Here is a 15,000-nt window from a genome sequence, read left to right as displayed (position 1 = left end):
TCACATCAAAACACAACAGTAGGCTTTAGAGGAGATGTGGAAGAAACTAGTGCTACACACACGAGCAGTTTGAGGACAAAAACGTGACCAATGTCTCAAACACAACATCTGAACAGTGGATTTAGGTGTAAGAGCACTAGTTTAAGCAGAGTAATTCACACCTTTTATGAGATTATGAGAAAATTATGAGAAAATAAAGCACACCTGAGGTGTAACACCACTCTATTTGACCGCATCACCACCTCAGGTGTGCATTACTGTCTAATAACTCAATGGTCCATCATCAATTATGAGATATAAACACTTAAACTGCATTGCTAGTGAATGCTTGATTCTGATTGGCTTATGAACATTAGCTGAGTGTTTATCTGAAGACAACTGCACACTAATAAAGTAGTTCCGGCATGTTTTGGGCGCATTATAGCTCCATATCACTCCACTGAGTGATTAATTGAGCTACTTCACAGCAACAAAAGTCCAAAATCACATTAAAACACAACAGTAGGCTTTGGAGGAGAAGTGGAAGAAACTAGTGCTACACACACGAGCAGTTAGAGGACAAAAACCTGACCAATGTCTCAAACACAACATCTGAACAGTGGATTTAGGTGTAAGAGCACTAGTATAAGCAGAATAATTCACACCTGTCTGATGAATTATTAGAAAATAATACACACCTGAGGTGTAACACCACTCCATTTGACCGCATCACCACCTCAGGTGTGCATTACTGTCTAATAACTCAATGGCAAATTTGCAATTTTGAGATATAAACACTTAAACTGCATTGATAGTGAATGCTAGATTCTGATTGGCTAATGAACATTAGCTGTGTGCTTATCTGAAGACAACTGCACACTAATAAAGTAGTTCCGGCATGTTTTGGGCGCATTACAGCTCCATATCACTCCACTGAGTGATTAATTGAGCTACTTCACAGCAACAAAAGTCCAAAATCACATTAAAACACAACAGTAGGCTTTGGAGGAGAAGTGGAAGAAACTAGTGCTACACACACGAGCAGTTAGAGGACAAAAACCTGACCAATGTCTCAAACACGACATCTGAACAGTGGATTTAGGTGTAAGAGCACTAGTATAAGCAGAATAATTCACACCTGTCTCTTGAATTATTAGAAAATAATGCACACCTGAGGTGTAACACCACTCTATTTGACCGCATCACCACCTCAAGTGTTCATTACTGTCTAATAACTCAATGGCTCATTGTCAATTATGAGATATAAACACTTAAACTGCATTGCTAGTGAATGCTTGATTCTGATTGGCTAATGAACATTAGCTGAGTGTTTATCTGAAAACAACTGCACACTTATAAAGTAGTTCCGGCATGTTTTGGGCGCATTACAGCTCCATATCACTCCACTGAGTGATTAATTGAGCTACTTCACAGCAACAACAGTCCAAAATCACATTAAAACACAACAGTAGGCTTTGGAGGGGATGTGAAAGAAACTAGTGCTACACACACAAACAGTTAGAGGACAAAAACCTGACCAATGTCTCAAATACAACATCTGAACAGTGGATTTAGGTGTAAGAGCACTAGTATAAGCAGAATAATTCACACCTGTCTGTTGAATTATTAGAAAATAAAGCACACCTGAGGTGTAACACCACTCTATTTGACCGCATCACCACCTCAGGTGTGGATTACTGTCTAATAACTCAATGGCAAATTTGCAATTATAAGATATAAACACTTAAACTGCATTGCTAGTGAATGCTTGATTCTGATTGGCTAATGAACATTAGCTGTGTGCTTATATGAAGAAAACTGCACACTAATAAAGTAGTTCCGGCATGTTTCGGGCGCATTACAGCTCCATATCACTCCACTGAGTGATTTATTGAGCTACTTCACAGCAACAACAGTCCAAAATCACATTAAAACACAACAATAGGCTTTGGAGGAGATGTGGAAGAAACTAGTGCTACACACACGAGCAGTTAGAGGATGAGAACCTGACCAATGTCTATTCAATTATTAGAAAATAATGGCGACCTCAGATGTGCAGTAATAACGTTGTAAAATCATTGCTTACACTTATAAACAGTACTGTTTAGGTTTGTGTCCTAGTTTGATAGAATTACTGCCTTTTATTTTTTTATTTTGGTGCATCGGACCCACTCTGACTCTGCAGTGATCTCAGATGTTGAGCAAGCCTGCAGAATCTGAGCTGGGGAAGGAAGGGCCTGCCCTGTGGAAACTCTTCGCTCACAATAGACCATTGAAAGACTCCATTTATACGTCCATTTCGGGGTCTACCTGATGGGCCAATGTTGTGTGCTGACAGCCAGCAATTTCCCCATCTCTCAACAGTTTTTATATCACATGCAGTGTGTGAACTAGATTTGTCAGATAAGTCTTGAGCCTGGCAACCAGAAACTGTAATCGCTAAAACAAGCAAGTTATGCTTTTATTTCCATGAGATACTGTAAGAATGCTTGCATTTGTTCAGTATAAAAGGCTTGTACTGTATATACAGTATAGATGAAGGCAAAACTATTTGCCCCTCCTGTGTAATTTAAATTCTTTATCAAAGAAATGCTGCTTTTAATTTTTAGGACACATTTTTAGTATGCTATTCACTGGAATTTATTTTTAGTATGTTGTCGACTGGATTATTTATGTATATATTATGAAATGCTTACATTTGTGGAGGTTTAGTTTGTTTTTCTAGTTTTAAAAGCTTAGATTCTTTAGAGCTTTAGTATGTTGTTTACTGGAATTTACACACTTATAATAATAAAAGCTTAAACTGGTGCATTTTTAATAGGTTGTTCGTTAGAAATAGGGCACATTTGCATAATCACACTTAACATTATATACAGTTGAAGTCAGAATTATTATCCCCCTTGAATTTTTAGACCGCTTGTTTATTTTTTCCCCAATTTCTGTTTAACAGGGAGCAGATTTTTCTTCAACACATTCCTAAACATAATAGTTTTAATAAGTCATCTCTAATAGCTGATATATTTTATCTTTGCCATGATGACTGTAAATAATATTTTAGTAGATATTTTTCAAGACACTTCTATACAGCTTAAAGTGACATGTAAAGGCTTAACTAGGTTAATTAGGTTAACTAGGCAGGTTAGGGTAATTAGGCAAGTTATTGTATAACGATGGTTTGTTCTGTAGATTATCGAGAAAAGATTTAGCTTAAAGGGGCTAATAATTTTGTCCCTAAAATTGTGTTTAAAAAATTAAAAACTGCTTTTATTCTAGCCGAAATAAAACAAATAAGACTTTCTCCAGAAGAAAAAAATATTATCAGACATACTGTGAAAATCTCCTGAATCTGTTAAACATCGTCTGGGAAATATTTAAAAAAGAAGAAAAAAATTTAAAGGGGGCTAATAATTCTGACTTCAACTATATATTGCAATATCTTAGTTTCTTTAACACATTATTAAACATAACAGATTTAATAACTAATTTATTATGTATTTGCCATGATGACAGTACATAATATTTTGATAGTTATTTTACAAGGAACTATTCAGCTTAAAGTGACATTTAATTGAATAATTAGGTTAAAATGTTAATTTAAAAAATCTTAAGGTGCTAATAGAATTAACCTTAAAAATATTAACAAAAAACGACTTTTATTCAGTATAAATGTTTCAAGACTTTCTCCAGAAGAAGAAAAACAATTATAGGAAATACTCACTGTTTTCTTACTCTGTTTTAAATTTTACAGTAATTTTGTTTTAAATTCTTACTAGTAAATTTCTCTTCATTCATTTTCATAATTATATTGAGTTTCTTTTGTCTGAAATGCAGTTTTAAAGGAATTAAATCATCACAGATGGATTTATAGGAAGATTTATTAGCTGTTTTGGTGATTGTTTTATTTTCATTCATTCATTTTCTTGTTGGATTAGTCACTTTATTAATCCGGGGACCCACAGCGGAATGAACCGCCAACTTATCCAGCAAATATTTTACCCTATGCCCTTCCAGCCACAACCCATCTCTGTGAAATGTTTTATTTTCTTATTTAATATTTTTTCAAAGCGTAACAAATTGCATGACGGAAGTATTAGTTCACTAAAGAGACAAGTTTGACGTGATTCTTTTGCTAAGAATATTGCACTTAGAAGAGAAAATAGTTTTTATTTATTCTGTCTCTAAAAAATAGTGCGTGAGACGGATCACCATCTAGGAGTACCCCAGGGCTTTGTGTTAGGACCCATCCAGTTGTCTTACGTCATGATTTGGAGCTTAAAAATAAACTTTAAAATGCATGTCTAAAATAGATTTTTACATAGACAAGTATTGACTCTATTATACATGTATCAGAAACATTTCTATCTCCTAAATATACTTTAAAATGTATTAAATCATCACAGAGCGACTTATAGGAAGATTTATTAGCTGTTTTGGTGATTTTATTTTTTAAAGTGTAACATAAATTGCATGATGGAAGTACTGGTTCACTCAAGAGACAAGAGTTTGACTTCTTTTGCTAGCAATCCCAAAACAATATTGCACTTGGAAGAGATCAGAGCTTTTATTTATTCTGTGTATAAAAAACTGCGTAAGACGGATCACCATCTAGAAGTACCCCAGGGCTCTGTGTTAGGACCTATCCAGTTGTCTTACGTCATGATTTCTTGTGAATGTCTCCTGTGGCGCCGAGTGTGTTTATGCAGCACGAGTGTGTGTATGACACATGCAGAGCTGAGAAGGTCGCATGTAAAATTAAAATGAGCCACATGCTTGTTTTATAGTCTGTTTGCTGTTGACCTAAGCTCACGTCAACTTGTTTTTACTGTAAATGATCTGTGTTTGGGAAAATCTCCTCATGCTTATGAACGATTACTAAGCCTAAACTGTGGATATGCAAAGAGGTTTGCCACATTAGCATCAAATGAAGCTTATAAACTATTATGATGTAAGAAGAAAGTTGAAAACCTCCCTGCTATGTATAGTATATAAAATACATGCTTATAGTATGAAAGCTTAGATTTTTGGAGTTTTAGTGTGTTATTTGCTAGAAAATACACATTTAAAAAATGAAAAGCTTAGATTTGTGGAGTTTTAGTGTGTTATTTGCTAGAAATTACACACTTTAAGTGTGAAAAGCTTAGATTTGTGGTGATTTAGTGTGTTATTTGCTAGAAAATACACGTTTACACATTTTAAAGCTTAGATTTGTGGAGTTTTAGTGTGTTATTTGCTAGAAAGTACACGTTTAAAAAATTAAAAGCTTAAATTTGTGGAGATTTAGTGTGTTATTTGCTAGAAAATACACTCTTAAAATATAAAAAGCTTAAATTTATGAAGATTTAGTGTGTTATTTGCTAGAAAGTACACGCTTAAACTATAAAAAGCTTAGATTTGTGGAGTTTTAGTGTGTTATTTGCTAGAAAGTACATGCTTAAACTATAAAAAGCTTAGGATTGTGGAGTTTTAGTGTGTTATTTGCTAGCAAATACACGTTTAAAAAATGAAAAGCTTAGATTTGTGGAGATTTAGTGTGTTATTTACTAAAAAGTACACGCTTAAATTATAAAAAGCTTAGATTTTTCAAGTTTTAGTGTGTTATTTGCTAGAAAGTACACGCTTAAACTATAAAAAGCTTAGATTTGTGGAGTTTTGGTGTGTTGTTTACTGAAATCTATATGCTAATTGTATGAAATGCTTACATTTATGGAGTTTTATTGTTATTTACTAGAAAATATATGCTTATATTATAAAAAGCTTAGATTTTTGGAACTTTATTTTGTTGTTTATTGGAATTTATACACTTATAGTAAAAAAAAAAAAAACTATATTTGTGGTGTTTTTAGTCTGTTATTTACTAGAAAATATATGCATATGTTATAAAAATCTTACATTTGTGCAGTTTTAATGTTTTTTGCTTCAAAATATATGCTCAAAGTATGAAAAGCTTAGATTTTTGGAACTTTAGTATGTTGCTAACTGGATTTTTTAACACTTTTTACACAGTTGCGCAGCTTTACTATAGTGTTCATTGAAAATGTGTGATCTCAAAGGCATATTACATTTATCATGAACTCAACTAAACTCATGTTGCAGGTTAAAGGAGTCGCAGTCTGTCCTGTTGAAGAGAGCTCTGTCCAGTGGAATGGCCGGACAGAAGATCACTAATGTTATTCTGCAATACATCGAGTCTGAGCGAAGGAAACTGGAGACTTCATCCTCTGCGGGAGCGACTAAAGTCTCCAGCACCAAAACTTTCCACAGTCAGCGTGGCCAGTACAAGCTCATCTACAGCGCAGGTCAGTCCAGCACTGTGTTTTGGGCAAAACATTCACCTAATGGCCTTTCCTTTCCTTCTGAAAGAACATTTCAGATGAGATTTGGGTCATTATTTAATGGTTTCTCCTTGACAGCAATGTGATTTAGCAGCTTTGTACTGTTTTTTAAGCTTTTCGTTCATTTATTTAAACGTCAATGGCATTAATGACAGCAAAATAACATTACAGGGTTGAATGAGTGCCGGAGTGTAGCATTTCTGTACAAACACACAGCACCAACTACTTTTTAGAGCTTTTTAAAAGTTTATTACAAATTGCATATGTTATTTTTCAGTATACCCCCCCCCCCTCCTGTCAAAGTTCAGAATTTGTCTGCTATATAAGCTCATTTGTCCCATTTTTGACAATAAGCATCATAATTTGTGAAACTTACCAATGGAAGAAGGCTTTAAAGGACACCTATGGTGAAAAATCTACTTTTCAAGCTGTTTGGACAGACATATGTGTATATATAGTGTATAGACCATCTTATTGGGGTGATATAAACACACCCAGTCCTTTTTTTTCAATTTAACAACATAAAAACGGTGGACCAATTGGAGCGGTTTTCAGACCGAACGCAACTTGATGTAGGAGTGCAATCCCCCCGCCCACCGGATTGATTGACAGCTGCGCGCATTAACATGTCCCGGTAGTCACGTGTATAATCATGTCAACAAGACCAGACATGCGCAAAGCAACCGGGAATAAAAATTCTGTTCACTTCGCTAGGATCAGCAATCATCATCAAACATGATCAAGAGTGAGTTTCATATGTTTGAAATGTTTTAAAACAGTGCACGTGTGTAATGAAGTACAGCGATTTACTTCAGCTTTACTTCTTCAGGAAGGAAGATGCTTCAATCCCGGTTTGTGGACGTTAAATCAGGTTTATTTTGTACATTAACATAACAGATATCCATACAGCAGCAGAGATTAACCTGTATCCTGTCACATATGCATGCAAAAACAGTGCAAAGCTAAGCGCGCTGTCTGTCTGTGTGTGAACTTTGTAACGATATAGTGTGTAACTCATCAATGCAAATGCACAACAAATGCTCATTGGTGAAGTTCTTCCTGTAGTATTGCTCACAAACGCTACGTGAGATCTTCTTCCTTTAAGTCTGTCTGTTGTTTGACGCAGACAAGGAGGAGATTTAGGCATGCAGAAAGGCACATGGTAGGCGCGGAGGACTCGCCTTAAAGGCGCAGTACGACAAAACAGCCCCCTGATGGAAAAATGTATAAAATAGGATCTAGTAAAAGGTATAATGAAAAATCTGATGGGTGTTTTGAGCTGAAACTTTACAGACACATTCTGGAGACGGAAAACACGTATATTAAATCTGAAAAAAGGGGTAACCTAGGTGCCCCTTAAGACAAATGAAGCTTTTAATTATTCTAATTGACAAATTCAGATTGAGGAAATGAGCTGGCCAGTTTGATATTTGCCTACAATTTAGGCAAAGTTTAAACAGATTCATAATTGTGTTTTTTTATGATGATGATAATAATTTTGTACTTTAAATTAAGCATATTTTCTTATTTCTTTGTTAAAAAAATTTAGATTTTAAAATTCTACAGTCATTACATTAGCTGTGTCTTTTTTTCAAAGTGATTTTATAACTTATATTAAGTGATCTAAAGGCAAAACAAGCTTACACGCCCCCAAAATGACACTTTTTTATATAATATCTGTTTAATTTATTTTAAATAATAATAATAATATTAACAATAAAAAAAATGAAAAAATTGAATTACAAATATTCTCAACAATAAAAATAATGAAATAACTTCATTTAATATATTGACAAATCTAAATAAATAATAAAAAACTGATTAAAAATATAATTAAAAATATTCTCAAAAAATAACTATAAAAATTTTATATATTCAAAAAATAAAATAATAAAAAATTTGTAAAAATCATTTTAAAATCTCATTTAAATATTTTCAAAAATAAAAAATAATTTAAAATTTTTTATATATTCTAAAAACTAAAATTTTTTAATAAAATCTCATTTAATTATTCTTTAAAATAAAAACTATAAAAATCTCATTTAAAATATTCTCAAAACTAAAACAATAAATACAAATTTAAAAACATCCCATATAGAAATTCTTAAATCTGAAAAATAAATAAAATAACAAAAAACAATAAAAAATATCATTTAAAATATTCTCAAAACTCAACAATAAATAAAATAATTTACAAACTTTACAAAATACAAATTTTCAAAGTGATTTTAAAACTTATATTAAGTGATCTAAAGGCAAAACAAGGTTACACGCCCCCAAAATGACACTTTTTAACACATTATAATAAACAAATCTGAACTGTGCTTTGAACTAAACCTAAACTGGCACACTCAGAACAACCATCATACTAATATTAAATCTTTAAAAAGGGGTAAAATAGGTGCCCTTCAAACAATTTAGTGCAAAATATGAAAATTATGGTTGCACTGGTCTGAAAAGAGCAATAAATCGCACCAAACACGTCTTGCACCCTATTGTGTGGGTGTATGATAGAGCGTATACAGTCATGTAATCTGTGTTCAGTAAATCACAAACAACTCTAAAGCTCACGTTTGTCCTCGTTATTTTGCGCTTGTAGTCATAAAGGTCGGGAAGTGTAGAGGTTTGTTCAGGTGTTCGTGTCAACATGTTAAGCTTTTCTTTGCGAGCAGCTCAGGCTTGAAAACAGCAGATATCTTGTTTTAATAATTTGGCGTGTTTCCTGGATTGTAAACGTTAGCGCTGTGATAAGCTTTATCTGGCTGTGGATTGTGCTGGTCTGCATTGAGACGCTCCTCGATACGCTATTGTAATGTATTCCTGCTATTGTTTAGCTTGGCTCAGAGCGATGCTGCAGTCATTTCTCAGGAGGTGATGTAGAGTTTGGCTAGTGTGTGTGTGTGTGTGTGTGTGTGTGTGTGTGTGTGTGTGTGTGTGTGTGTGTGTGTGTGTGTGTGTGTGTGTGTGTGTGTACATGAGCTCAAAACACACTGGCAGAGCACAGGAAGAGTGTGGAGACTGACCTTTTAGCATACAGAGAGACACACAAACACACTCATATAGGCTGTACACACACACAAGAAACACACATACTCGCAACACACACACAGACGTTTTTCCATTATTAGATAAAGTTCATGTAATACTGTTAATAATTCATTTCTTTTCTGGGAAATGTCGCAATGTCAAAAAAAATAAGGGTTTTCTGTCCTTATGGTGAAACTTTGTCCTCAAAATTTAGGCAAATCCCGACACACGTCTGCTGCTGCTTCATATCTGTGGATTGATGGATGCTCTGTAAGCTCTTGAAGATGAAGCTATAGCTGATAAGTAAAGCTTGAGGGAGCTTTTCCAGCAATTCCAGGACAGTTTTAATTCAGCTAATTCAAGGAATGTACCTAAATCTGTCATAATTTGGTTATGAAACAGGGCTGTTAAAAATGCACTTCTATAACATATTAACTCATATAAAGTATTTAAAAAATGTACTTATTAATTTACTTTATATTAACACTTTATCGTATTTATTTGAGCTATTGTTGACGATGAGTATACATAGTAAATGAAAATAAAATAAATGTAAAACTTTTTTTCACAAACCAGGTTGCTGCTGAAACAACTTTTCTTTATAATATTTTTTAAATTTATTTTAAATAATAATAATAATAAAGTAATAAACAAAAAATCTAATTTAAAAAATTATCAAAAATAAAGATAATGAAATAACCTTATTTAAAAAATTGACAAATCTAAAAAAATAATAAAAATAGCTTATTAAAAAATATTTTTTAATACTCTCAAAAACAAAATAATTGTAAATATTTAATATATTCGAAAAATAAAAAAATAAAAAAACTTTAAAAATTATTTTGAAATCTCATTTAAATATTCTCAAAAATAAAATAAAAATAAAAACAATAAAAGTCTCATTTAAAACATTTAAAAAACTAAAACAATAAATACAAATTTAAAAACAATAAAAACATCTCATTTAAAATATTCTCAAAACAAAAAAATAAAGTAATTAAAAACAATAACAAATCTAATTAAAAAATTCTAAAATAAAAAAATAAATAAAAATAGATAAAATACAATAAAAAAAATCTTGTTTAAAATATTCATTTAATATATTCTAAAAATAAATAAATAAATAAATTACAAAAATAATTAAAATTACTAAAAAATAACAAAAAAATGTTAAAAAAAAATTCTAATTAAAAATTGAAAATATTCTAAAACAAAAACAACAAAAAAAAAACAACAAAGATCTGCACAGTCGCGATCGCCTCACAGCAAGAAGGTCACTGGTTCTAACCTTGGCTGGGTCAGCTGGCATTTCTGTGTGGAGTTTGCATGTTTTCCCCGCGTTGGCATGGATCTCCTCCGGGTGCTCCTGTTTCAACTAAAGTCCAAACACATGCGCTGTAGGGGAAATGGGTAAGCTAAATTGTCCGTAGTGTATGAGTGTGAATGAGTTTCTATGAATGTTTCCTAGTATTGGTTTGCAGCTGAAAGGGCATTCACTGTGTAAAACATATGTTGGCGGTTCATTTCGCTGTGGTGACCCCTGATTAACTAAGAGGTCAAGAAAAGCTGAAAAAAAATGAATGAATTAATTAATTTAAAATATTCTTAAAACTAAAAAAAATAATAATAAATAAAAACAACAAAAAGATCTCATCTAAAAAAAAATAAAAAATCAGAAATAAATTTAATAATAAAAAACAAAAAAAATTCATGTAAAATATTCTCAAAATTAAATAATAAATAAATAAATAAAAAAACAATACAAAATCTCATTTAAAATATTCTCAAAAGCTAAAAAAATTAATAAAATAGTTAAAAAAACAATAAAAGTCTCATTAAAATATTCTCAAAATTAATAAATAAATAAAAAATAAAAGAACAATAAAAAAATCTAAACTATGTAAAATACAAATAAAATAATCAAAAACAATAAAACTCATTTAAAATATTCTCCAAACAAAAAAAAATAATTAATTAAAAATCTAATTTAAAATGTTCCAAAGAAATAAAAAATAAAAAATGGTATTTTACATATTCTTAAAACTAAAAGATCAATAAATAAAACCACTTTTTAAAAATCTCATCTAAATTATTCTCAAAACTGCAGTGATACTCCATTAACACAGTCATGAAGTAATTCCAGCTCCAGAATATCTGGCCTGAGGTTATTTGGGTTTTCAGAGCTCGTCTCTACAGTTTTTCTCTGTAGCTGAGTGTGGTTTCATGTAATGAAGTGTGTTTCAACAACCCACAAATATTCCCTAAAGGCCATTCCTGACACCAGCCGGGCCTTTAAATCCAGAGCCAACATGTAAACAACCCTCGCCCGGCCACAATATAACCTCAGTGCTTCCCCGTCCTCTGTAATACACCTTCTCCGACCGCATAATGTCAGAGCTTATTGCCTGCCGAAGTGGAAAAAGCACAAATGAGGGATGTCGTGTCACATGGAAAAGAAAAGAGCCGCTGCCAAACGCAGATCTCTGGAAATCCAACACTTAATGCAGCTGGAAAGGACAATCCAAGTTTCCACGCTGAGCGAGACGCTTCGCATTTTATCTGCGTTTTTTCAAGAGCAGATCATATGGAGATTCAAAAAAAATAATCTTATTTGTACACTACCTGACAGAAATCTTGTTGACTATACAAGTATTAGGAGCAACAAATAATAACTGGTCTTCTAGTTGATCCTTTGGTATCAGAAGTGTCTTATATGTAAGGCAAAGGCCTCTAGATTTTGCTTATTTGAGCTCAATAAAATATGATCATGCCTTGATTATTAATGATTGCTCATCACTGAACAGAAATAATGTCCAGTATAGAATATAAAGTGCTGCTGCAGTGGAGACAGAATGAATATTGTGTCTGACTCCATCATGAGCTTGGAGGACTGCATCCATACATCTCTGACATGACTCAAATCACTGATTAATAAAGTCATCTGGAACGGCAAAGAAAGCGAGAGTTCATCCCAGAGTTCATCAAGAGTCTTTGTGTTCATCTTCAACACCTCCTCCTTCATCTTACCCCAGACATGCTCTATAATGTTCATGTCTGGTGACTGGGCTGGCCAATCCTGGAGCAGCTTGACCTTCAGGAGCTTTGATGTGGAGGCTGAAGTATGAGCAGGAGCGCTATCCTGCTGGAGAATTGTCCCTCTCCTGTGGTTTGTAATGTAATGGGCAGCACAGATGTCTTGATACCTCAGGCTGTTGATGTTGCAGATCTCTCGCACGCCCCCATACTGAATGTAGACCCCAAACCATGATGTTTCCTTCACCAAACTTGACTGATTTCTGTGAGAATCTTGTGTCCATGCTGGTTCCAGTAGGTCTTCTGCAGTATTTGTGATGATTGGGATGCAGATCAACAGATGAATAGGTAGTCAGGTAGTGTAGTTTTTAAGGTATAGCCAATTATTAATGTAAACACTCTGCACACTTATTTTCTTACATACATATTGGGCCCTATTATACACCCGGCGAAATGAGGCACAAGGCGCGACACAATAGTTGTTTGCTAGTTTCGGCTTGGCAAGAGTCGTTTTGACGTTTTGCGCCTCGCTGTTTAAATAGCAAATGTATTTGCGCTCGTATGTGCGCCAATAGGCGTTCTGCTCTAAAAAAGGAGGTGTGTTGAGGCGCACTGCTCGCGCGTGGCTATTTTGAGGAGCTAAAACTGACTGTTCAATAGATCAGATCAAAGTAGGTCTATAGTCTAGAGCAGAGCGCGTTATTTGTTATTTGTGTACACACTGCTTAATACACACAGGATGGACAGCAATACGCAAACATCTTTACATATGAAAAAGAATTGAAGCATTAAAATATTACGATAATTATTATCTTCTAGGATACTGTTTATATAAACACCAAACTTTCATGCCTTCCTCATCTCGGGAGGCTTTTTCAGTTCATTCATCACAATTTGCTTTTGTATAATCAGTGGCGCAACAAGGGGGTATGCAGTATATGCGGCGCATAGGGGCGCCACACATGGGGGGGGCGCCGTTGTGCCAAAACTATTTTTAAAATTATCCTTATTAAAAGTTTCAAATAATAAAAATAAATAAATATGTTTTGTTAAAAAACATTTTGCATTTTAAACGAATATAATATTGTTATTGTTTAATTCAAAATCATTTAACACAATAACATGCAGTCCCACAGCCTAAAGTGTTCATGTAGATGCAACTGTTTAGATTTGCTTTTATTTTTATCAAAATAAACTGTCAAATCATACATAATGTCAAAAGTTATAAGATTAATCTGAAAATTTGTCTTAAAAAATTTGGTTCTCAAATCTTCATTTATTATTAATTAATTAATATAAAATAAGAGGGATCACACAAAATTTGAACCTGCATACCCCTCAGTAAATGTGTAGTTGCGCCCCTGTGTATAATGTTATTATTATTAGCAGTATTATTTATTATATCCATATTTATATTTGTTTTATTAAAAACAAGTTTAGATTTGTCCACCTGTCAGGTTTTAGACCATATGGGGCACAGCATGTGTATTTGGATATAACTCAGTTGTTTGAGCACACTTTGTTATTAGTGTTCATTTATTCATTTGCTGGAAATTAGAACTGAATTTAGAAATAATTTTGAAGCAAATCTTTGCGCTTAACAAATGAAATTAATTATGTATAGGCTAATGGATGTCTGTGCGTACAACTCGTTTTCCTATCCACGATAGCGAAAGTGAAAGTAAAGAATGAGGAGGCTCATCTCTTATTCTCGCGCTGCAGATGATCTGTTTAACTGTTTTCTAGCAAGTGAAGTGTTCAGTTTTTACAATTACAAAGTCCATCATGTAAATAGCAAATGCACCATGGCGCGACGCAACTGACTCTTAAAGGGAATGGGAGATGAGACTCTGAATGGTTTAATTCATTAAGAGAATAAGCTCAACCCTGTTAGACCATGCGCCAACGCGCAAACTGGATTTTTCCGTCCTTAAAATAGCAAAAGTGGATTCAGAAAGGACCTTAATGCTTTTGCGGCCTGCGCTTTGCACTTTGCGCATAGATCGTCAAAATAGAGCCCCTAAAGAGTTGTCTTTGAATGGCCTTAACGAGTCGTTAAATTTTAAAATATTTTGTGGTTTACCAATCCATGTCAACATGATCAAAGGGTCTGATTTGCATAATCTCCTCCTCCTGTGACATACGTACATTCTAAACATCCATTTCCGACATGAAATAGACACTGGAAGATCGATCAAAACAGACTTGGCTAGCTCTTGCATTCATTCATCCATCCATAAATTATTAGGAAACGTCCGTATTTATTATTTTATTTTATATTATTTATTTTAGCTTGTTGAGAAGAACACTTAATAAACATTAAATCAAAATAAAATTAAATAAATTAATAGTTTTAAATAAAAACATTTTTGACCAGTAAGAGCAGAGTCGGCTAATGGAAGTGTGGGGTTTACACACCCTAAAGGTGCTCTATGTACCATTTTGACTCTTTACCATAGTGTTTCTATATATTTAAGCCATATTGTTTCCATATCCCAGAAACATTACCATATGTTTCCAGATATTTAAGAAACATCCTAAATGAGCATCCTTTTTTATCTGAAAAAGTTACACTCACCGGCCACTTTATTAGGTACACCTTATTAGTACCGGGTTGGACCCTGTTTTT

General features: G+C 33.3%; 1 protein-coding gene across 4 annotated transcripts in view; it reads left to right on the top strand.

Annotated features, from left to right (window-relative positions):
* ltbp4 (latent transforming growth factor beta binding protein 4) overlaps positions 1–15,000 on the top strand; it is a 114,532-nt gene that overhangs the window by 19,532 nt on the left and 80,000 nt on the right. For all 4 annotated transcript variants that reach the window (XM_073929728.1, XM_073929727.1, XM_073929726.1 and 1 more), the window contains exon 4: positions 6,073–6,275. In XM_073929728.1, the coding sequence (XP_073785829.1) occupies positions 6,073–6,275 (203 nt within the window). The remainder of the gene's footprint in view (positions 1–6,072; positions 6,276–15,000) is intronic.

The sequence above is a fragment of the Danio rerio genome, chromosome 18 (genome assembly GCF_049306965.1).
Source record: "Danio rerio strain Tuebingen ecotype United States chromosome 18, GRCz12tu, whole genome shotgun sequence".
Taxonomy (NCBI): domain Eukaryota; kingdom Metazoa; phylum Chordata; class Actinopteri; order Cypriniformes; family Danionidae; genus Danio; species Danio rerio.
Note: the sequence above shows the minus strand (reverse complement) of the source record. Positions and strands in the feature narration are given on the sequence as shown.